The 24,697-nt window shown below is 33.2% G+C and overlaps 1 protein-coding gene across 1 annotated transcript in view; it reads left to right on the forward strand.

The window, feature by feature from the left end:
- LOC126889704 (GTP-binding protein Rit1-like) overlaps positions 1-22,418 on the forward strand; it is a 67,356-nt gene extending 44,938 nt beyond the window's left edge. Inside the window, exon 4 of the mRNA XM_050658235.1 lies at positions 932-22,418. Coding sequence (XP_050514192.1) covers positions 932-1,375 — 444 coding nt within the window. The 3' untranslated portion in view covers positions 1,376-22,418. The remainder of the gene's footprint in view (positions 1-931) is intronic.
- Positions 22,419-24,697: the final 2,279 nt, after the last annotated feature.

A 24,697-nucleotide genomic window follows, 5' to 3' on the forward strand; every position in this document is an offset into this window, starting at 1 on the left:
ATAAATAATAATATACAACTAAAATAGCTTTATCAATATACGACTAAGTCATTCTGAAAAAATGATTTTTTATTTATTTCCTTCGATTTTTCCAAACCATTTGTCCGACATATAACTTTTTCCGTTACAAAATATAATTTGTACATAAAAAAATCAAAATTAGCTTGCTATTTATCACCAGCATTTTTGTCTATATCTTATATGTTTAGAATCGGACTACGAAAACTTCCCATTAATTTTGTCGAACAGAACCAATTGATTTTTTAACCTTTCATTAAACTCTTATGCAAAAATCAGGCTGCTATTTATCACCAACATAATTCCTGTGATGTGACATGTTCTACGTGCCGGACTCGTTAAAATGCCCAACATTTTTGTCGGACGAAACATTTTTTCATATATTATATAACGATGGCTATGGAATAAACTTAAAAACAACTTGCATTTTTCACAATCATAAACTTGTCAGGACGACACGTTTATAATGCTCCACAATTAAAACTTCCCCTGTTCCCATGCATCAAAGTTTGTCCGACTAGACACCGTTAAGCTATTAACGAATTTTCAGCTTGCTATTAATAAACTTTCCTTTCTTACTCGGGATCCAGGACTATAAACCCAAACAAAATTAGTATGATTGAATAGGTATGTTCAATAACTTTCAAAGGAGATATCACTTGCTTTAAGGTCCCATTTAAAATTATCGCCCACAGTGACTCTGTAATGTCATCTGTGACTACTACGCCACCTGTTATGACTATTTGAGAAACCTCCGTTCGTTTATTTCCTCCTTCCAAATGTCACTATTATTATAAGTATAACCGTTTAAAAGATACGAGGTGAGGGAACTTTTGGCTAGTTCTGTATATTTCTTTGTTAGTTGCTTGCATACATTTTAGTTACATATTCTAAGGGAAACAAATCTTTTTAGGTGGAGTTCACTGCCATGAGGGACCAATACATGCGATGCGGAGAGGGTTTTCTAATCTGCTACAGTGTAACCGATCGACACAGCTTTCAGGAAGCTCTCGAATATAAGAAATTAATCCAAAAAGTGAGAGCTTCCGAAGACACGCCGTTGGTATTGGTAGGTAACAAATTTGACCTTCACGTACAACGTAAAGTTAGTACAGAAGAAGGTAAGTCTTTGGCCAGACAGTTCGGATGTCCCTTTTACGAAACATCAGCTTGTTTAAGAACCTATGTAGATGATGCTTTTCATACTTTAGTTAGGGAGATACGGAAAAAGGAAAGGGAAAAGCTAGGATTGCCCAGCAATGAACACAAGCCTCATAGACATAGCAAATGGTGGAGGCTTAGGAGCATATTCGCGTTAGTCTTCAAGAGGAGGAGACATCAAAATTATAGCTCATAGGTTTGTGGACATTGTGGAAAATTTCAAATATTTTTTAACATCATTAATTGTTTGGATAAATATGCTGAATACGGTTGGATGATGCATTGTTTCTAACAATGTATATATGATTTAATTCAAGATTTGCCAAAGTATTATGAATATTATACAGCATGTTTGACTGTCTCGTAAGAAGACTAATGTCTCACTGTCACAATATTGTACCTTGTTGTAATTAAAGGTAGCAGGACCTACCTATAACGTACCAATTGAAAATAATCACTTGGGAGAACAGTAAGTGATATTTTTTTTCTAGAAACACCAGAATGATCAAAATTAGAATCTGGATGATATTTATATTGCCTATCACTTAGTTTGCGTTTACTGATTTAGACATTTATTTAAATGTTAAAGCAGATTAACAAAAGCGAACTAATTTGTTTAGGTTTTTTACTTGATTTTGCCGAATATTATATCCGATATCTTGGGTATTATTACGGATCATTTAAACAGACAGAAATATTGTACTCTTTTACTGTGTTCATCTAAATGTCAAATATTTGCCATATTTATTAATGGAACAATAATAGTAGTTATTTTAATTATGCAGTATTCTATATACAGAGTCAGAATTTCCTATGTATTATTTAAGTAGTATACAGTACAAAACAACAAACTAATTCACTAAAATTTATTCATGTATGTATGTCGTGTTTTGTTTTTAAAAACAATTTCAAACTCCGATGAATACGTTGCCTCCATTGTTTTTTCAGAAATCAACTCATCAATAAATCTTACTGCTATCCTCAAGACTTTAAAGACAAATTGGTAGCCTGATTTTCTGTCTTCAAGTTTTATATTCAGCCTATCACTATCTGTTGGGATGCAAGTAAAGCGAAACTATAAAATAGGAGTACAATGTTTTATGTAGAAATGCCTTTTGAATGATGTTTACACTGTGCTGTGTAACCCTCTTGCAATTGTGTGCCAAAAGTCCAAAAGGCATACATGCGAGTCCTGTCTCTGCTTCAGCTTTCTTTTGAAAGTTAATCATTTACAGTATGACTTTTAAATTATTGAACTTATGAAACCTTCGATTCTGTAGATAACCTTGTAACATCATAAAGAAAGTACTAGTTGAAGAAAGCAGCAACTTTCATATCACAATTCACTAATGAACATCATAGATATGCCATAGGCATTTTTCTAGATATCCAGAAGGCCTACGATCAAGTCTGGCACGCTGGCTTAATTTAAAAAACACCTTTGTGGACTGACTACTTCCTTCATAAAAATAATACATCCCTATTTCTCTGACAATCCGAGTCAGGGTCGCCAACCATTTCTCAACACCATTCACTCAACAATGGAGTCCCCCAGGACTCAATTTTAGCTCCAATTTTATACACAGTCTATAACAGTGACATCCCCTCATCCCCTAAACACGTCAGAGTCTATCCTGTTATATGCTGACGATACTGCACCCTTCTTTACAGATACCGCTCATGGGATGCTGAACCCATGTCCTCAGGTGTATTCGATAGAGTTCAAAATCAATTAAATAATAATTTGTAAGGTGGTGCAACAAATGGAGTCAGGCATCCTCGCAGCCTTCGATACGAAGATGCGAGGAACCAGACAGTGCTCGTTGGAGGGAGGCTCGAATTCAGACCCTCGGTGTCCTATTTGGGAGTCCATTTTAGTAGAACTCTCAACTGGAACATCGATGTAAAAGACATCCTGCCAGGACAGGGTAAGAAAAAGAGCTAAACCAATTATCGAATACAAGGCGTGTGTTTCTGTGTTAATGCGTTTGTTCATACGAAATATGCATATTATCCATCAATATTAATCCATCCTCTTGCCAATATCTCCACTATAGACAGAATCCGTTCTTTCAGCAAAAGATACGTTTTACACACCTTAGATAGCTCCAAAAATAGAGCTAAAGACGTCCTAAAAACTCCTTGCCACCGCTTAGGCACATAGTCACCAGGCGCCCCAAAAAAATATGTAGTTCTATTCCTCCCAGCCAAGCTTCTACCCAATCCAAGCTCTCGCAACAATAAAATGGGAGCAGCCTCACCTTGAAGGCGAGGTCTCATAACGTTCAGATTTGATTGAAGAAGGGAAAATTAGAAATGTATATCAAACTCCAGAAATGTATACAGTAGGTTCAGCATGGACAGCATTCAGAAAGCTAAACTACATTTTGAGGAATAGGTATAAATAAAAAAAAATTTAATGAAAAAATCCTTTATAAAAGGCATATTTTTATTAAAAAGCTCTCAAAGGGTCACATATATCACAACGTTTTCGATCTACATAGATCATTATCAGTGCTGTTACAGGCAAATCACGTGCTGAGCTATCAAGAATACATGGGTAAAAACCCTTTAAATGTTAACAAAATATGTTACAGTTACATAATTATTAAGAAATCCAAGTGATGGATAAAAATCAGTAAGGCATGTATGGTCCGTCAGTATGGTCTTTGGCATCTTATGACTCCCCACGAGGCACGTGGGTTGCTTGTTTGAAAGTATGTTGTTACTCACCGTCCTTAATGTAAAGATATACTTTCAAACAAGCAATCCACGTGCCTTGTGGGCAGTGGCGGCCCGTGAGGTAGTGCCATAGAGGCATGGCACTACCTTCCTAACTATGAAGAAGCATATTTTTTATTTTTAAAATCTTTTAATGCCTGTTATTTTTTGTGTGTATTTCTTTTTATCTTCATAAATTATATAAAATCTGGTAACTGTGCGCGTAGTACAATCGCTGCTACTTACAGCGGAGATTATTCGGCTGGAGAATCTTGAGCCAAAATTGGTACTGGCACGGCTAAAAAGAGAAAGATTTTATGAGCATCCTATATAAGTGACAGAGAAAGAGCTATATTGGACTATTTAGTATACCTTAAATGAGAATCGGGTGCCGGGCACGGTATCTATTTATTTTGAGTTTCTTTAAGTGCTGGCTTGTCGCTTTTGTTATGTCTATTTTCTGTTAAAGTTTTTGTATTTATAATATTATTATTAAACTTTTAGTGCATCATGATCGTGGGTGTAGTATAAATAATATTTTGATTATTTAAGTTTAATTTCTTAATTGACAATGAATCAGATTAGTATCTTAAAAAACTCTTTTGGTGGTTTTTCTTTACAAATTTTATAAGGTTTTGTGGAGCTTTCGAGTTAGCTTAGAGAGGTCACGACGTAAAAAATTCACAAAATAGAGGCATATTTAAGGAACTGGTCAATTTTAGCGCCGAATTAGACAACGACCTAAGAGGTTCATAATATTTAAAGTTCCAGATCTTTCAAAGGTCTACCTTCTCCTGACATGTAGTTGCTTCTAATTTATTTATGTCGGAGAAGTTTTCTGCTTACAAGCGTCGGTTCCCCGCATCATTTTTTAATGAAATATGGAGACAATTTTAATTTTTAAACAAAACTCGGTTTAAAACTGAATTAGAAGTACTGTATTAGTGAGACGAATTAAGTACTACCTCTGGGGCTATTCCGCTATGAGTTTTATTAAACGATGAAGGTTTAAAAAGCACATTGGAAGAAACTATTAAACTTTTAAGCATTTTAATTACCATTCCTATATCAATATCTGAAGCAGAACGCTCTTTTCCGATGTTAAAACGAATTAAAACATTAGTTAAAAATACAATGAAAGAAGAACGACTTAGGTACGTTATCAGCAGAAAAGCATTGTGTAAATGGTATTGATAATTTTAATAATAAAGTCATTGAAAACTTTGAAACCAAAAAAACCAAGAAGGATGTATCGTAAACTTTAAAAGTGGTATTGACACAACTTTGTGCATGCGTGTAAATAATGAAATAGTATTATTTTTGTAATTTTGTAAATAGAGACTAAATCGTAATACAAGCTAAGTAATATTAGCAGTAAATAATGGTTGTACGTTGAGAGTTTTTTATTGTTAATGAATTTACGGAACTGTTTTGATAAATTTTGAACAATTTCTTGGCACCTCAGATAAATATACATAAGATACATAAGGTACCCGTTACTAAAAATTTTGGAGGCTGTCCGAATTCTGGCACTACCTTCTTAAAGTGGTACGAGCCGCCACTGCTTGTGGTGGTCATAGGATGTCAAAGGCCATATCCTTACGGATTTTTATCCATCACTTGGATTTCTTAATAATTATGTAACTGTAACATATTTTATTAACATTTAAATATGTAGTTTTTACCCATGTATTTTTGGTGGCTCAGCATGTGATTTGCCTGTAACAGCACTGATGATGATTTATGTAGATCGAAAACGTTTTTTTGTGATTAATGGTTTAGAGCCAGCTACAGGACAATTTTTTCCTTGTGGATGAAGTATAAATCATATTCATATCGTAATATCCAATTTATCCTTTTTATTATTTATTAATTCGCTAAACTGAGTCAAAGTATGAATATTTAAAAATATGAATTAAAAAAAGGAAACAATGTAAACAGCCGATTCGTTACGGGTTTGAACGACACAAATACTCACTTAGAATATTAAGTGCTATTTAAAATGCACCGTAAAATTAAGTTAATTACATGGTTTTACCCTTTAGTTACCGATTTATAAAATTCGTTGAATGTAAATTGGCAGAAACTATGTTATATAATATAAGATAGATAATTTTTAACATAATGAAACCTTTATAATGAAAATCGGAATAATATCGAGGTCATAAAAATTATTACGTCGTATTCATATTTAATTTTTTATTACCGATTGCTGAACGGCAGCGTGTAATCTTGTCAATTTCTATTGTGTTGTTTAAAATAGTGTGTTGATGACAGTTTTTGTCGTCGCCATTTTCGAGCAAAAGCTCAGTACAGTGGCAAAGTGGCAAACAGACGGAGTGGGAAAATGGAGAAATTCCGCCCCCCCCCCCAAGAAGCTAAAAAAATTGTTCAAACATAAAAGTATATTAGTTGACATGAAACTAAACCACATAGACCAAGAGGCAGCGCTGAAAAATCTCTTTGCATTTACTAAAGCTAGATTTTTCACAGTTGATTACTGTGAGTGTGTAGAGAAACATACTGCGGTCCGTCAAGCGAAACGTAGAACAGGGTTACTGAGAGGGTATCAAAGTTTCTTTCCTACGAAGGTAATTAAATCCATTTACCAAGGCTGAAAATCAGTATACATATTCTAAATTAAATATAAATAAAAGTTATTATAGTCGGTCAGCTGTATGATGGGACAGAGCCGGTCGGTCGGCCCCAATAGTCGATTGAGGAAATGAAACATTTTGGCTCGCAATTTTTTCGTCCAGCATGGATTTACTTGAAATTTTCACAGAAGATAGGGAATAGTCCAAGGATAATTTTCTATATCATACCGCTATTATAGGCTAAAACCTTGGGGGTGGGAATTTTTTATGTAATATAATATAATATTCCATGTAATTCGATGGAAAAAGTGATTCTAAGAAAAAAATGGTTTTTACATTTTCTTCGTAAAACTAATATTTTTCGAGTTATTCGCCCTTGAAGATAACAGTTTTTCGACTAAAAAATCGACTTTTTTAGAGGGTTTTTTGAGAATACCTCGAAAAATATGCAGCGAAAAATATGAGCGACAAAACCGGATAATATGAAGAATTAATATATTAGAGGAAGTCTAGGTGTGGCACCAATTGATGCCAAAATGAGAGGGCATAGGTTAAGATGGTTTGGTCATATTTAAGTCGAGAGGTTAAACGCCAAATATGAAGAATTGCCGATCTGCGGGTTCCTGGTAGGAGTAGCAGAGGAAGACCAAAGGCGACCTGGGGAGAGACGTTTAGGCAGGACATGTCGGTAAAGGGAATTGATATTGGCATGATCCAAGATAGAAACTTATGGACAATTGTAAATAGGAAAGCCGATCCCGCATGGGGTAAAAAGCAAAGAGAATGATGATTATGATGATATTTTAATAATTTTATAAATTATTACACCAATTACATTAGAAGTTATACACTTCAAATTCTAAAATAGTTTGATCATGTGATTAGAAAAAGAGTTGATATAAAAAGGCAGGTTGAATTGGCAGATGAAATTAACATCATTACCACACAGAATGTTATCCAAATATACTGTTAACTGTCTCTTTTCTTCTACAATTCTATGAAACTTTTTATGGCGCATGCTAACTTCAGTTCAAATTGCTTCAAATTTTTGAAGCGAAGTTTCTATACTAGTGTTGTATTACTTTTTCTCTATAGTAAAATGCTGAGGCGAATGTGACTGAACTAGCGACACGAAACACGAAATATTGGTTTGTGGTTCGCAGTCACAGTAAATTGTTGGAAGAGTCCATTTACGCGACAAGGAGAGTCCTTTATACATGTAAAATTTTTCAGTTTTATTAAAATCTATATAAAAAAATAAATAATAAAATTACTTTATTCCATTTTAAAAACATTAAGTATTTGAAATGAGAATAGTTTGTCATGGTCAATAGATAAGGAATATGACAAAGCCTGATAAAGAGGGAAGTAGATGAAGAACTTGTAAGTGTAATAAAGAGTTTGTATATCAATACAAAAAACCAGGTCAGGACAAGTAACCTAATCTCAGGAGAATTTTCTAATAACGACGGGGTTAGACAACATGGAGTGCTGAGCTGACTGTTATTGTTATTTATTTTTGTTATGGATGAAGTTATTAAAAAGTGTTAGAAAAAAACTAAAAAATGCGCTATATGGTATAGAAATGTGCAACAAATAAAAATTGAAGCCTGTGCATTTGCTGATGACATTGTTTTAGTTGGAAGAACTGAATATGCTCTCGCAGATAATATAAGAATCTGGGCAGAAGAACTAAAAAACTACAACTTAATAATAAATATGGAGAAAACTAAAGTAATGATAATCGCCAACAAAGAAGCAAATGTAAATATTCAAATCGAAGGGCAAAAAATCGGGCAAGTAGACCTCTTTAAGTATTTGGGAATAATGTTAAACAACAAAGTTACACAAGAAGATGAAATTGGAAACAGAATAAAATTGGCAACGAGAACTTATTATTCACTGTATAAAAATTTCCTAAACAAAAAGGAAATATCAAGAAAAACCAAATTGACAGTATATAAAACCGTATATATGCCAATTACAATATATGGGGCAGAAAACTGGGTACTTAATGACAGACAAAGAAAAAGATTACAATCTACAGAAATGAGATACTTAAGAAAAGTGGTGGGAGCAAGAAGATTAGACAAAAGAAGAAACGAAGATATAAGACATGAACTACAGGTAAAATCGCTCAACGAAAAAGTTGAAGAAAGGAAGTTAAAATGGGCTGGACACATTATAAGAATGAGTGGTGACAGACAAGTGAAAATGACATGGGAGGCTAAAGCAGTGGGTAAAAACACGAGGGACAGACCAAGAAAAAGCTGGAGCACTAGTGTAAACGAAATACTTAAGAAAACAGGAACATCGTGCCAAGAAGCAAAAGTTTTAGCAGCAGATAGGAAGAAGTGGCGTAAATTTGAAGAGAGTTTCATATAAAGGAGGAATCCTCGACACCTAATGGTAAAAGAGGCAATTGATTAAGTATTTGAATTTTAAAAGGACAGACAACATAGTATGAAGTTTCGCGCTAGACTGCAGTACCGCCTACTGTATTCCTTTTTTTGTAAATATAAATTGATTGTTGGCGATCTTAAAAATTTCGGTATTATTTGAGATTTTCATTATAAACGTATGTTGTATGTACGTATGTATCTAAATCGTATTGTAGACTTTGTAGGAAGTAACTTCGAAGCTGTAATAATGATGAAAATCATTAGGAATAATTGTTTACTCTATGTAAACTGATTTTATTTTCTTGAAAATTGTTTAACTAGGAGTGGTTGAATTGTAAAACCAGTGTTGCATTTATAAAAAATTATTGAGGATTTGAGATATTTGTTGTGTAGTGTTAAGGTACCTAGAATATTGTTGACGATTAAGATTTTATTTATTGTTTTTTTTACAAATATTTGCCGCTAAGAGGCTTAAATGCAATATGACAATTTTTTAGATATGTATAGATTTAATCTACTTACAGGGGAAGTTGAGACCAAAATATATGTTTAGTCAAGCATTTAAAATGTTCCTCAATTTTGTATGCACCAGGTAATCGGTTACATTGCAACCCATGCCCTTTTCCTTAATATTTCTCATCTTGTCCGAAAAAGCATGGGAATCACCAAAATCTATGCTGTATACAAAATACTGCTTTAAGATCCTCAGATATTATATACTACTGAGAAAACTCGACATAAAGGCTGATATGTGTATACAAGATACGGAACCGAAAGCGAAACAGATCGAATATCTGTAATTATTAAACATTTTTTGGTGCAAAAAATTCAAAACACGTCGATTTTTATTCCACAGGGGAGATTCTTCTATTATCTCCTCCTCTGTAATCCCTCCCACCTCGCCCCTCGTGTGTCACACAAGTACTGAGCATAGGCGTAACCAGGATGATCCTAAGGGGGGGGTTACAACTACCTGAAAGGGGGGGGTTACAACTACTGGAAGGTCTCTGAGGGCTATGGTGTTAAGCGTATAGAGCTCAAAGTACATCCCAATGGGGGGGTTATGACCCCCAAAACCACCCCCTGGTTACGCCTATGGTACTGAGTGTCACATATCATTGAAAAGGTTATTTCATAAGGAATTTAGATTCGTTAAGTATTTGTCCTCTTATTCTTCTCCAGGTCTGTCCACTGCGAACATTGACTATTAACATGGCAATTCTGATCTTGCTTACAGCAGTTCTGAATAGTTCAAACAATAAAAAACCCGAACAAATTCTGCAGATTTTGGAGCTACGAGTATCTTCTCCTGCTGGTCCTTCGTCTGCTGTCTTTTTTTCTCCTGGATAATCTATTTAAGTAGACGGTTCTTATCGCGTCTCAACATGTAGCCTAGATTGTTTAATTGTGCTCACAATTTGAAATACGGAACAGTTTTTTTGTATGAGGGAAAAGGTTATCTAACGAACAAATAGTCACAACGGTCATATTCAGTTCTTTATCTCTTTAAATTCTACTAGCGATAGTGGCGCAGTCACGGGTGGGCAGATATGACATTTGTGAATATGACCGAAATGTGTTCCATGTTTCCTTGTTTCCTAATGAATAAGACGTTTTGTTATGGTATAAAGTAAGTGCCAAAATGTGATCGATTGCCTGCTACTTTAGTATTTTTTGAATGACAGCATTTATACTACTTAAAATTTATATTTTGGTTCTACCAAATATTCTGTAACCTTTGTGCTGCAGGTGTGATTAAAATGCATCATTATTTTTAATATGAGACTATGATAACTATTCTGTTAAACTGAATGTTGTTCTGAAGCGATTTCCTTGTGGCATTTTTATAATCAACTATTTTCAATGGGAAATAAGCCACAATTTTACCAAAAAAATGATTTTATTAACGTTTCGAAGCCCAAATATAATACTACTATATCATACTACTATATATACTACTATATACAGTGCTAATCAAAAGTCCGTACCCCCCCTCGTATCTTTTGAACGGTTATAAATATAATAGTGAAATTTGGAAAGAGAAAATAAACGGACGTAAGCTTCTTAATTCCGATAATTTTAAATGGGACTTTATGGCAAGTGATACCTCGTTTGAAAGGTATTTAAAATACCTATTCAGTCATACTAATTTTTTTGGGTTTAAGTTGATTTTGATTTCGGTGAATAAATTAAATAAATATAATATTGTAGTTTCGAATTTAATTAATAAAAATTCAAATGTCCGCCTATGAATTTTCTGTCAAAAAACTTGACGTTCTCTAAACTTGAAATTCTCTAGTAGTTTTTACGTCAACGTCAACCTGTTTGACAAGTAATCATAGGAGGAATTTTGAATTTTTATTAATTAAATGGGAAACTACAATTTTATATTTATTTCATTTATTCATCAAAATTAGCTTAAACTAAAATTAGCTTAAACAAAATTAGTATTAATGAATAGGTATTTTCAATAACTTTCAAACGAGGTATCACTTGCCATAAGGTCCCATATAAAATTATCGGTCACAGTGGCTCTGTAACGTCATCTGTCACTATTACGTCACCTGTCGTGACTAGTTAAGAAGCTTACGTCCATTTATTTCCTCCCTCCAAATTTCACTATTATAGGCATAACCGTTCAAAAGATACGAGGGGGTACGGACTTTTGACTAGCACTGTATACTACTCTATATACTACTATTATAGTAGTATTTTGTATTTTGACAACGAAACCCGATTTGGGCTTCGAAACGTTAATAAAATCATTTTTTTGGTAAAATTGTGGCTTATTTCCCATTGAAAATAGTTGATTATGTTAAACTGAATTTATGAAACTACAAGACTACGAAATGTTAGGTCAAACGAGCCTAAGTCTTACATTAAAAATATAATTTGTTAGATCTCGGTATGCAAAAATTATTGGGTCGATAAACATAGCTATAATAAGAATATATTAACACGGTTATATCAATGCCAGAACGTAAAATACAAAAAAAATATATTTTTAATTATATTTCATTGTAATTTATTCTGAAATAAAAAATATTCAGCATTATAGTGGTGTGGTGGGGTGTGATATATCTTTTCAGTGCGACCTCTGGATATGCCGATAGTAATGTAATGACAATATGAAAATTATAGTTCTATATACTAGAATAATGTTAGATAAACAACAAACTGAACAATAGAGGGGACAACGATGTTCTAAAAAGTTCTATTGTTTTATATATCTTGGATGTATCATACCTTACCACACCGTAATCCTAAGATGAAACACCACATTATTTTGACTAATTTAAGAGCGATCAGTATCAATTTATCGCTTTTATTTAAGTGAAGTTATTAGGTCTAAGAACAATATTTAAAAAAATAACTTTATTGACAAGGAACTTCTTACTACATTGAATGAAATATAAAAAGTAACGCTATGATACAAAACAAAAGCAAATTTATAATCTCGGTGACGCCAAGGTGAAGCTTGCTGACGCCGCCTTATTAATATAGTTGAACTAGCAGTTCTTGTTTCTTAAGCCTGCGTTAGGCGCGTGTTTAATGTACCCACCAGTCAAAAACTCCTTTCTCATGTTCAAATGATACATTTTAATCACATCTACTACATAAATTATTTTTAGTTACCTATTTACTAGTAATCTTTTCAGGCTAGTTACCTAGAAATTTTATATTAAAATTTGTACATTATCACGTTACATTACAAAGTTTTTAAATATATCTTTTTGTTCTAGTCATTTTTTGCGAAATGTATCTTATTGGGAAGCACATTTATAAAGGTTAAAATAACAAAACGTGTTGCTAGTGTTTCATAAAAAGTATTATCTGGAGTCCAACACTAGCAGCTTATATGATCAATTAAAGCCACCTTGTATCCCAGATATTTTTGCTGCCCTATGCTTGGTATTTTTTGGATAAAATCCAAGTGGTTACTGCAGTTCTTCCTTCTTTTTTAGAAAGCTTAAGATATTGATAGCCTCGATTTAGGACGCCTCCCCAAGTCAGAGGTTTCACGGCACTATCATAATCTTAAGAGAAAATCTGAAATATTTATATCGAGTGCCACTTGCAGATCAACAGGGATTTTCTGAAGACGGGAATACACAAAAAATCTTAGAATCTACGTACGTTATATTCAGAAACGTATTGTTTAAAACAGAAAGTTTTAACAATACGTTAATTGCTAAAATTCATTCTATGGGAACCTACGTCCGACTTAAGATAGAAGAAATGTAATTAGTACAAGAGATTATTATAATTTTCTATAGTTAAGCCACTAATATCAAAATGCTTCTTCTTCTTCAGGTACCATTTTCTAACGAATGTTGGCGAGCTTGGTGTTGGTAAAAATTTAATTCTAAGTCAGTCCATTCTTTGCCGTTTCTTAGCCACGTCACCTATCATGTACCAGAGCCTGGTCTGCTCCTAATTTTTTCCCTCCATTATCAGCTATAGAAACTTACATCTCTCGTGCCTCAGAACGTGTCCTAGAAAAGCTATTTTTCGATTTTTTACTATTCTTTAGTCTTTAACATGCGTCGAAATACTCACATCTCATAGCTTTTTAGTCTTCATATTGTACTAAAAGTTTCAACGTCCATGTCCATGCTTCCATACACATAGCAGGATGATACTAACATAACATTTCACATGTGGTGTCTGAGAGTAAGTTTAAGATCATTTGCAATAAAGAACGGTCGCATTCTTAGGGAAACGTTTCTGGTGTGTGGTCTGTTGTACCCTGCTTTTTATCTCATATTCTGGATCTATTGTATTATTGATTGATAGTCAAGGTATCTAAATTTTTCCACCTGTTCAATGAAATGCTGATTAATCGATTTATTTATTGACACGGGGGAGGGGGTTGTTTGAAAAATACTTATTGTTTTTGTTTTCTTTCTATTGACTCTGATACCACATGTTTCTCCTTATTGTACGATTCTATCTATTAAATTTGTATATCGTTAGCGGTTACTTGGTATTAGGCAGACAAAAATACAAATAGGACTGCTACACACTTATTAGTCAAACATTAGCGACGTCAAGCGGATTTGGTACATCGCAAACCAGGTGCTACATTGAGCATGTGGCTGGGCATAAAGCACAGACCAGATGGTGTACTATAGTTTACTCTTCTCCAGAGTCGAATAGGACCGACTCACAGGGGAAGCTCCATTTTATTCGGTTGGCTTTGAATCTTGTCACCCCAGCACGAAGTCTATTGAGTTCCTTCCATATTCATCCATCTATTCATTACTGTTATCACTCTGAGCTCTTCACGCTCAGTCTAGTCTTGACCTTGGTAGCCACAGAGGAAGTGTACATGTAAGGTGGTGCCACAGTGGTGCTATGCTGGCCTATAAACGTATACACCTTGTTGAATGGGTCCTTCTCAGACAGTTCGTCTGCACTCTGCTGCTCGGCATGATTTGTACGAGGCAAGCATATTCCCCTGGGGAGTAATATTGAGACCGTGCAAGTTCGGAAAAGCGACACCTGGTTTCTACGCTCTACACTTTTATTCACACTTTTAATTATATTGGCCAATCATATGGTCCTGGTTACTGGATAATTGTCAATGCCATAGTCCAGAAAAAAATAATAAGAAAAAATAAGATTTAGGTTATGTTATTAAAACGTAAACAATTGTATGTATTAAATAAAATTAGTTATTAAAATGCAGTACTGCAAGCAAAGTACAATTAATTAAATTTACCTTTATATAATAATTGCATATCATATCAATATTGTGGAGCAATATATAATTTTTGTCCTTCAATGACAGTAGTTATGAAATGTACGTCAATTTGACAATTTCAATTGACATCATAGAAAAAAGTGTTGTGTGATTGGGTAGAATGTGATCTTACCCTTCAAAAAATATGTCACGTATTTCAGCACCTGGTTAATTGGAAGGATACTACAAATCTGGCCTCCACATAAGTGGTCTGTAGCTTTGACATGATGGGTGTGAAATTTTAAACGTTCTTGTTGTTGATTGGATAGGAAGGGTGCCATAATCTAGCCTCCATGCTAGGTACATAGCCTCCATACGGTACTTCCAATATTTAATATTTTATTCAAGTGGACAGTAAAGCTAAAACACAAACAACTTTTGTTTCTTACTTATTTATTTATACAATAATGTGACATTTTACATAGAAATATGAGTATTTAATTTGGATTAAATAAATGTTTACTTGTTGAATTTTTCCACCGTCTGCACATAACTGCTGAACGGAGCCATTAGACCTAACAACAAAACGCGAAATAAAGTGTGTATTTTAAAACTGTTGGATAAACAGTACCTACAATCAGAAAATCTCTACCTTACAATTAGAAAAACTTACCTTTAAAAAGGTACTCGATTACAAAATAACAAAAATATCAAAAAACACGACTGAATATCAGCTTTTTATGGTGACACAAACACATCACATAACCGACCATATAAAATAACTGAACGACAACGAACGAACGAACACGAACACTGAACACAGATTCACAGATGGCGCAGGATTTGTCAAAAGTCATGTTCCACCAATCACAATGCCGACATCAGCGCCTCTGACAAAATGGAAGGAAAATAAATACGATTACATGTTTTTTATTAGAGTGCGCGGGGCATGATTGACATGAATTATTTAAGAAAGTTGCAATATTTCTCCGCTGTTCGCGCACGATCGTTGCGCGTATCCCTTCCAAGTAATTGCACTCCGCGAATAGGAACATAGCACTAGTTTTCACTGTCTGCGGTTGCCACCCCTCCAGTAAATGCATTTGTCATTTTTAGCCTTAAAATATTAAATGATCTATTTTATTGATTATACACTGTAATATTGTTGTTAATTTAATATATTTCGGCAAGTAATGAAAACAGTTTGAAATCATTAATTATTAGAATAAATAATTAAATATTATTTGTACAGTCAACAAGAACAAAGAATCTTGCTCTGACAAGTAATGATGTCATAACTTCTCACTACGAGGAACAGGGCCATGATGAAAAGTCTTATTCTAAGGTTTTGGAAACGCTCTGACGTCAGATATCTTGAATGACGTAAGCGATTGTACTAAAAATTCATATGTATTGACATTAACAGTCATGTATAAATTAATGTGCTTCCTTAAGATACGTTCCGCGTATTTTTACGGGGTCTGGTAATATATTATTTAATTTAAATTAATCGTATAGACAATTTTTCACTGTGTCCCGAAACAATAAACGAATTTCTATCACAATATTTTTTAGCTTACGAATATGCAGCTTTCATGCCTGCCGTTGATATACAAGGATTTTTTTAATCGAAACAATTATTTTATATAGTTGTTCCATTATATCTTTGCACAAACGTCATGGTTCATTTGCAAACAAGTTAAATCAAAACATTAAGTGAAACGTACGTCGATATGTACTATCATTAGTTATAAATTCCAATAAACACAACAAATGTGCTAATGTCACTTTCACTGAAAATGATAAACGTCAAAATTCATAGTAAACAAGGTATCAAAGATATGCCGTATTATTTATACTTGTTTAACTTATTGTGGTTTCTATGGACAAGCGGCTTAATTTAGCGATACTAGTTTGTGTGAGCAAAAAAGAGATACAGTATAAATATTCGTGACCAATTTCATGCATGTGCAAAGATACAATGGAAGAGCTATATACGTGTTGCTCTATATGCACGTTAAACATGTTGACAATCAAAAATAGACGAAATATGTTCCAAAGTTGTTTACTAGGGTTTTCTTTTTAGTTCTTTTTCGATACATTAGCCCTGCGAATTTTTAGAAACAGTTCTGGAAGTCTAATGTTACCTCCTTCATGACTCATGTCGCTAAAAAATCGATGTTAAATAGATAGTGGCTTGGTACAAGTTTTTATACGAATTATAATAATTATAATTTATATAACTATGTCCTAAAAGTTTGGCACAAATTTCATTGGCTTTAATTTTAACGAAAACAAAATAATATCAAGTTGAATTTGGAAACAAAAGCTTGTTTAGGTATATTGTATACTGTCAGTTAAGATTTATTTATCTTTAAGTTTTCACTTTAAGATGTAGTATAAATTAGAAATAAGAAAGGGTATCTTCAACTTGGGTGGGCGGGTACTCAAATCTGAAACCTGTAGAATATTTCAGAATGAAAACAATTGACGCAGAATATTTTATATAATAATAACGGAGTGCGATGATGGAGTACCATGGATGAATCTACCAAAATATGAAAAATCACGCCCATTTACTGCACAGAAGTCGGAGAAATTGGTGAGAATTGCAAATCACCAGCTTGGAATGGAAATTAGAAGATTGGCTCGTCAATGCAGATCTTCTAAGAGTACGATATCGTTGTAATTGAGGAGGAATGGCCTTAAATATCTAAAGAGACGCAAGTGCCCCAAATACTCTCAAGCTATGATTTTTTTGTGACGGATATTCTTGGGTTAGGGTTGATTTCATGTAATCGAATGAACTATCTTTCAGTAAAGTCGTCAAAGGAAACTGAATTTTATCTTTTTCTGTTACACTTTTCTCTTTCGCAAAGCGCGCGTCTGCATGCTCCGTCGGATTTCTGTTTTAGAATGCCACATATATCATTTCTAAGTGGACCTAATATGAAAAAAGAAGTACATAATATACAGAGTGTAACAAAAATACAGGTCATAAATTAAATCACATATTCTGTGACTAAAAATAGTTCGATTGAACCTAACTTACCTTAGTCCAAATGAGCAAACAAAAAAAGTTACAGCCCTTTGAAGTTACAAGATAAAAATCGATTTTTTCCGATATATCGAAAACTATTAGAGATTTTTTAGTGAAAATGGACACATGGCATTCTTATGGCAGGAACATTTTAAAAATAAATTATAGTTAAATTTGTGCACCCCATAAAAATTTTATGGGGTTTTGTTCCCTTAAACCCCCCAAACTTTTTTGTATGTTCCAATTAAATTATTATTGTGGTATCATTAGTTAAACACAATGTTTTTAAAACTTTTTTGCTACTTAGTACTTTTTGGACTTATCGATTTATTTTGAATAGTTGTCAAATCCGCCACATATTTGTATACTGTTGCGTACGATTGTAGAGACCTGGTAATAATATGAAATTTTTGTATATAAATTACAGTTTGAGGTATATTTTGAACCATATTAGAAAAGAAGCCACATCTCGATAAAATGTGCCTCATCGGAAAAATACTAAGATGCAAAAAAGTTTTTAAAACATCCTGTTTAACTAATGGTACCGCAATAATAGTTTAATTAGAACGTACACAAATATTTGGGGGGTTTAAAGGCACATAACCCCCCTAAAATTTTTATGTAAACATATTAAAAAAGAAGCCGCAACAAGTTTTAAAAACATTGTGTTTAACTAAGGGTACCACAACAATAATTTAGTTGGAACGTACAAAGAAGTTTGGGGGGGTTTAAGGAAATGGGGTGCACAAATTTAACTATAATTTATTTTTAAAATGTTCCTTCCATAAGAATGCCACGTGTCCATGTTCATTAAAAAATTTCTAATAGTTCTCGATATATCAGAAAAAATCGATTTTTATCGTGTAACTTCAAAGGGCTGTAACTTTTTTTGTGTGCATATTTGTACTAAGGTAAGTTAGGTTCAATCGAACTATTTTTGGTCCCAGAATATGTGATTTAATTTATGACCTGTATTTTTGTTACACCCTGTATATGAGATACAAATGAATCGCGATGATTTTTTCTAACTAGCGATTTCGGTATATGAATCTGAATCCTGACAGATGTAAACATAGACTAAATAAACTACACTCAGAGAAAAAAATGATGTGAAATAAAATTATTCGGAGGTAGATAAGTGAAAAAATACGAACGAACAGTAGGAAATTAAAGGCCTTGGGGAAATGTGGATAAGGTCTGAAATGACAGGCTGCGTTCTGTTGATAGGTTTGCTCTTATTTAAAAAATGTGAAAAATTCATTATTACATCAGCAATTTATCTCTGGAGGAAAGGGCCTAGCCGGGTAAGATGGTGAAAAGTGCCCCCAGCTGGATTTAAATTCCATATAGGCCACTTTTTAGCACATATAGAGGAACTCACTTTCTGAAATTTTTAGCCCCCTAGGTGGTCACGTGACCCCCCTAGAGCCTAATTAGGCATTTTATGTTTTTATTTTTTATCTCAGCCGCATCAAGAGCTAGCCAAAAACTTTATTTAAAAAAGTTGTAAGTTTCAAAAAGATCTATATGAAATTTTTTTTTATTTTTTGGCGGGAAATTCGAATTTTTAGAACAATTTTAAACTTTTAAATAACTCTGAAAAAAAAAACTAAGTTTACGAAAATCAATTATAATGTGTATTTTTGCACAGTCTTTCACGCTGAATTTTTTCAGATTTTTAAAATTGGTGAAACGTACCTTTAAAAATAAAAAACCGCGTTTTTTCGGTTTTTTTTTCGTTTTTTGATACAATTTTATACATATTTTTCAAAAAAGGTAGCACTGTCACTAGAATAGGTAAAAACTGAAAAATAATTGGGGTTTGCTTAATAAAAATTTTTTGTAACGCCATCGATTTTCAAGATACAGGGCGTTGAAGAAATCAAAATTTTACACATTTTTTACGATTTTGCTGAAACTACTGACAACATTGCAATAAAACTTGGCGGGATTTAAGAGGTAGTTATTGTGCATGTTTTGACATACAATTAAGGATTTGATATTCATCATTGGCGCGCATAGTGGTAATGGTCTGAACTTTTTAAAGAATAAAGATAGTACGCCATTGACATATTTCAAATTAACAATGGTTTTTGAATTTCTCGTTCAATTTGTGACAAAAAATGTATCTTCTTATTTTTTCATCCGACGCGCCATTTTTATTCAAAAAATAAAAGATCTTAACCCTTACAAAGTATTCGAACTTCTAGTACTTTCTACATCTACATAATAAACTCGTACATCCATTATTATCAAAATTAATTCGAATACTTTGGAAGCGTTAAGATATTTTATTTTTTGCATATGGCCGTTTTGCAAACGGCGCGTCGTATGAAAAAATGAGAAGATAGATTTTTTATTGAAAATTGAACGAGGAATTCAAAAATGATTGTTAATTTGAAATATGTCAGTGGCGTACTATCTTTTTTTCTTTGAAAAGTTCAGACCATTACCCCTATGCGCGCCAATGATGAATATCAAATCCTTAGTTGTATGTCAAAACATGCACAATAACTACCTCTTAAAACCCGCCAAGTTTTGTTACAATGTTGCCAGTAGTTTCGGCAAAATCGTAAAAAATATGTAAAATTTTGTTTTCTTCAACGCCCTGTATCTTGAAAATGGATATCGTTACACAAAATTTTTATTAAACCTCAAACCCCAATTATTTTTCAGTTTTTTACCTATTCTAGTGACGGTGTTAAATTTTTTGAAAAATATGTATAAAATTGTATCAAAAAACGAAAAAAAAAACCGAAAAATGCGGTTTTTTATTTTTAAAGGTACGTTTCACCAATTTTAAAAATCTGAAAAATTAAGGGTGAAAGATTGTTCAAAAATACACATTATAATTATTTTTCGTAAAAACGAGTGTCTTAGTTTTTTTTCAGAGGTATTTAAAAGTTTAAAATTGTTCTAAAAATTCGAATTTCCCGCCAAAAATATAAAAAAAATTTTTTTATCTAGATTTTTGTGAAACTTACAACTTTTTTAAATAAAGTTTTTGGCTAGCTCTTGATGCGGCTGAGAGAAAAAATAAAAACATAAAAAGCCTAATTAGGCTCTAGGGGGGTCACGTGACCACCTAGGGGGCTAAAAATTTCAGAAAGTGAGTTCCTCTATATGTGCTAAAAAGTGGCCTATATGGAATTTAAATTGGGTTGGGGGCACTTTTCACCATCTTACCCGGCTAGGCCCTTTCTTGAGTTTATGGAACTTATCAGTTTTTCTAAATTAAGCGTTTCAAATCAAATTTTTTAGGAAGTGTTTTTAAAGGGACGATTATTCTTTAGTTTTTAAAATGCGTTTTATCCAATGTTGCCTACTTCTTAAATGTATATAACAATAAAAGCAATACCATTTTGGATGTTACATAGGTTGTTAATAAACAGATGAAAAGGTGTGTTTGTCTAAGAACAGGTATATATTTGCAATGATATAGAGATTACTGTAGTTAAAGAAACTATGCAAAAGATTAGAGGTGATAGTGGATACAGTTGATAGCTAATAAATCAATAATTCTATACATTTATCTTCGATTAAATAATTATGTTATTGTGGTTTCAATGGAAACTATTAAACTATTTTAATTAATGACGAAGGTAGAATACCTTAAAACTTCTCCATGGCTCTGTCAGCAGATATGAAGTGTTCATTTATTAGTAAGTTTCCTAGTTGTAAGGCATTCTAACTTTGTTATTATTAAAGATTTTTTACAAAATTTTCATCATATCTATCTGGAGGTTCTTTGAATCCAGCGCTGTTACAATATTTTTAACAAATAAATGTTAATACAAAATTTTATGGTAAATTTCATACGGGGTGGCTCTACACAGTAATTGTTTTTGTTATACTACAGAGTTTTGTGATTACATAGTGATACATAACTCAATTTTGTTTTGTGAGATTTATTATTTATTTATCTAAAACATCGGTATGCATACCTCCATTGTCGCAACACAACTTGATAATATGTTCGTATGTTGATCCGTCTCAGCATGTCAGGAGCCACTGACGAAAAGCTTGGCGAACTCCGTTTCTCAAGTGTTCATTCGAAATATATCTTCGTTTTCTAACCTAATCTTCAATGAAACCGCTCAGTGTTTTGTCCAGCGCTGTCAAATCTGGACTTCTTGGAGGCCAAGGCATTGGTACCGGGCAGTTTGGAGTACCTCATCGACTCTATCGGTCCGGGAAGATTTTACTCAGGCGTTTACGGACAGTGAAAGTAAAATGGGGTGGAGCACCATCTTGTTGAAAATAAACACTGTCAACAGTTCCCTGAGATCTCAATTGCGGCAGTAGCCACTCGTTGATCATCTGTCGATAAGTATGTTGCAATATTATTCTTATTAGGTACTGTAAAGAGACTTTCCAGCCACCCTGTAGATAGATATACGTATCTATGAGATTTAGTATAAAGAATAGACTATTAACTGGATTAATATCAATTGTTATTGATTTACCTAGGGACTACCTGTCCACCATTATCTCTATTCTTTCTTGGCCCCTTAGTAACCCAGACCCTGCGTGTATTGTAATACAAATCCAAATGTTAGTTATTAAAATGAATGTCTATATAAATATATGTATACAAGTCAAGATATAAAATGTAAAAAAAAATAAAAGCAATAATGTGTTATGATATAATATAAACCTGTAACTATTTTGCGAGTTATTGTGTATCAGCAGGTATGCGGTATTACCAGTTATTTTTTTAGAGCCCTAAAATAAAATATAGCTTTAATGTAATATTTTTTATTTGAAAGAATAAAAAAGTATTCTTTTTTGAATTTTGTTTTCTTGATTTAAAAGGGTATATAAAAATTGTGGATATTGCATAGCAAACTACTGTAAAATTCTTCCATCTTGGTGTGAGACTGTGAGTCCAGTCTCCATACAATGCAGTTACAAGTAACCAGACATCCATACAATGTTCAGACAACTCGCACTACAAGTGACTCACCGTTAGATGAGACTTGTACTGTGACTACAACGCTCTCTAATCACGAGGTTCAAGTCTATCATGCCTATGGGATGCTTGGTACAGTGGAAAAATTGTCGTATGTTGTTCCAGTGTCCCAGAGTGTTAGCGAATTTTGGGAGAATATAACTTTGGCACTCTACCTGACAACATTTCGTATCCCTGAAATTAGAGACTCTTCTGAGTCCACAATTTAAAATTTAGAGGGAACATGTCTTTGACCCAAATCCCAACTGGGTCTTAAATACCCCTATCAGGATCCTACAGACGAACCTTCAGTACAGTACGACAGCTTCAGCAGAATTTATTGTTACCTAAGGGGGTTCGAAGTCACCTTAGTAGATACTAGACCTCTAGATATACAAGGACCAAATAATAGTTTTTTTTGTTTACTATATGACCATATTGTCATCTAGCTAGAGAGCGCAGTTGCCATAATTGCCTTAATGTATACTCCCCATGTCCAGCCGAACAATTTACGTACTGTATATAATTACAAGAATAAAAAACCGCTAAACGCCGTAAAAATGAGTGGCGCATAAAATATTCCAGCTACAAAAGATCTGATATGAATGTTACGTGGCGCGAAAATGGATTTTCATTTGATGCAAAACAAAATTCTAGTTTTATTTTAAAAGATTTTTCCATAATATTTGCTAAATTTGAAGTAAACGCGCCACAAAAGAGTAACTTTGATACAGTTTGAATTTTGAAACTCTTTTGTAGCGCGTTTACTTCAAATTTAGCAAATATCATGGAAAAATATTTTAAAATAAAACTAGAATTTTGTTTTGCATCAAATGAAAATCCATTTTCGCGCCACGTAACATTCATATCAGATCTTTTGTAGCTGGAATATTTTATGCGCCACTCATTTTTACGGCGTTTAGCGGTTTTTTATTCTTGTATCAGGAGTTTTTCAAAGTTAGTTATAAATTAAATGTATGAAGTTGAATGCAATGTTCCTTTATTACACGTCAAGCTTTATAAATGGTCACCTTTGTTGCATTATCTCCCAAATGATCTAGTGTCCATCGAATGTACACCAGATTTTTTTCTATTCGAAATAGATTGAAAAAAAATATATTGAGATGGCAGGTAAATGAAGTCGGATTGCCCGTTGCCAGATCAAATTTAGCGTCGTAACCACATAAACCCATTTAGCCTACATAAACCATTTGGGGAATAATCGTTAATTGGATTATACTTTTGTATCTTAATAACTTCTAAACGGCTTAACCGATTTTAATCAGTAAACATGAGTTTGAAATGTATTGACCAGTAGTAACTGATGGATCTAAGGTCAAGTATGATAACTGAAGCTATTACAGCAATTATTGAGCTTGAGAAACCGTTTTTCCCACAGGAAATAGATTTTATCATATTTATGAAGCCTATAACCTAAAAATTCGAATTTTCCCGGATATGAGGTATACACCGTTAGATTAGTCTTGAGTCCTTCTACAAACGCTAAGTTATTGGCGCAATAGGGATGTTCACAAAAAATTAAAAAGTCATTTCAAACATGTAAAACGATTAAGAAACACCCTAGGAATAATTGTCCAAAATTTCAACAAAATTGAAAAAGTCTTTCTATAAAAAATCTTTACTAGAAATCTAACATTATTTTAAATTTCAAGAACGCTTCTCTATTGGCCTGACGTCACTAGTTGCATACCCCAAGCGCGCGCCATTCTCATAGTGTTATTGTTTACCTGTTTGACATTTCAGGTCATTTTATTTTGTTCTCTTCTTGTTTTATCAGGGTTAAAGTGGAGTTTTTTTTTAGTGAATTTGTTTATTTTAAAGTGGATAGACTGTTTGTAAGAACATATTTTGGGTGGTACAAAAATAAACAAATAAAATGGAAGAAGGTTTTCAGAAAGCCGATTCGTATAAACTACTGACTGTAGTGTAGATGTAACAATGGTGTATGATTTATTGGCATCTTGTAAAAAAATAAATCTACCACAGCTTTACTGAGTATATATTCCATATAATTTTCCATGTCTTCTTTAAGCTAAAAAAATAAATGCTTAATACTCCACAAAAAAATAGAGAAAGTTGTATGCATGCATTGTACGCATG

This window comes from Diabrotica virgifera, chromosome 8, assembly GCF_917563875.1.
Source record: "Diabrotica virgifera virgifera chromosome 8, PGI_DIABVI_V3a".
NCBI lineage: Eukaryota > Metazoa > Arthropoda > Insecta > Coleoptera > Chrysomelidae > Diabrotica > Diabrotica virgifera.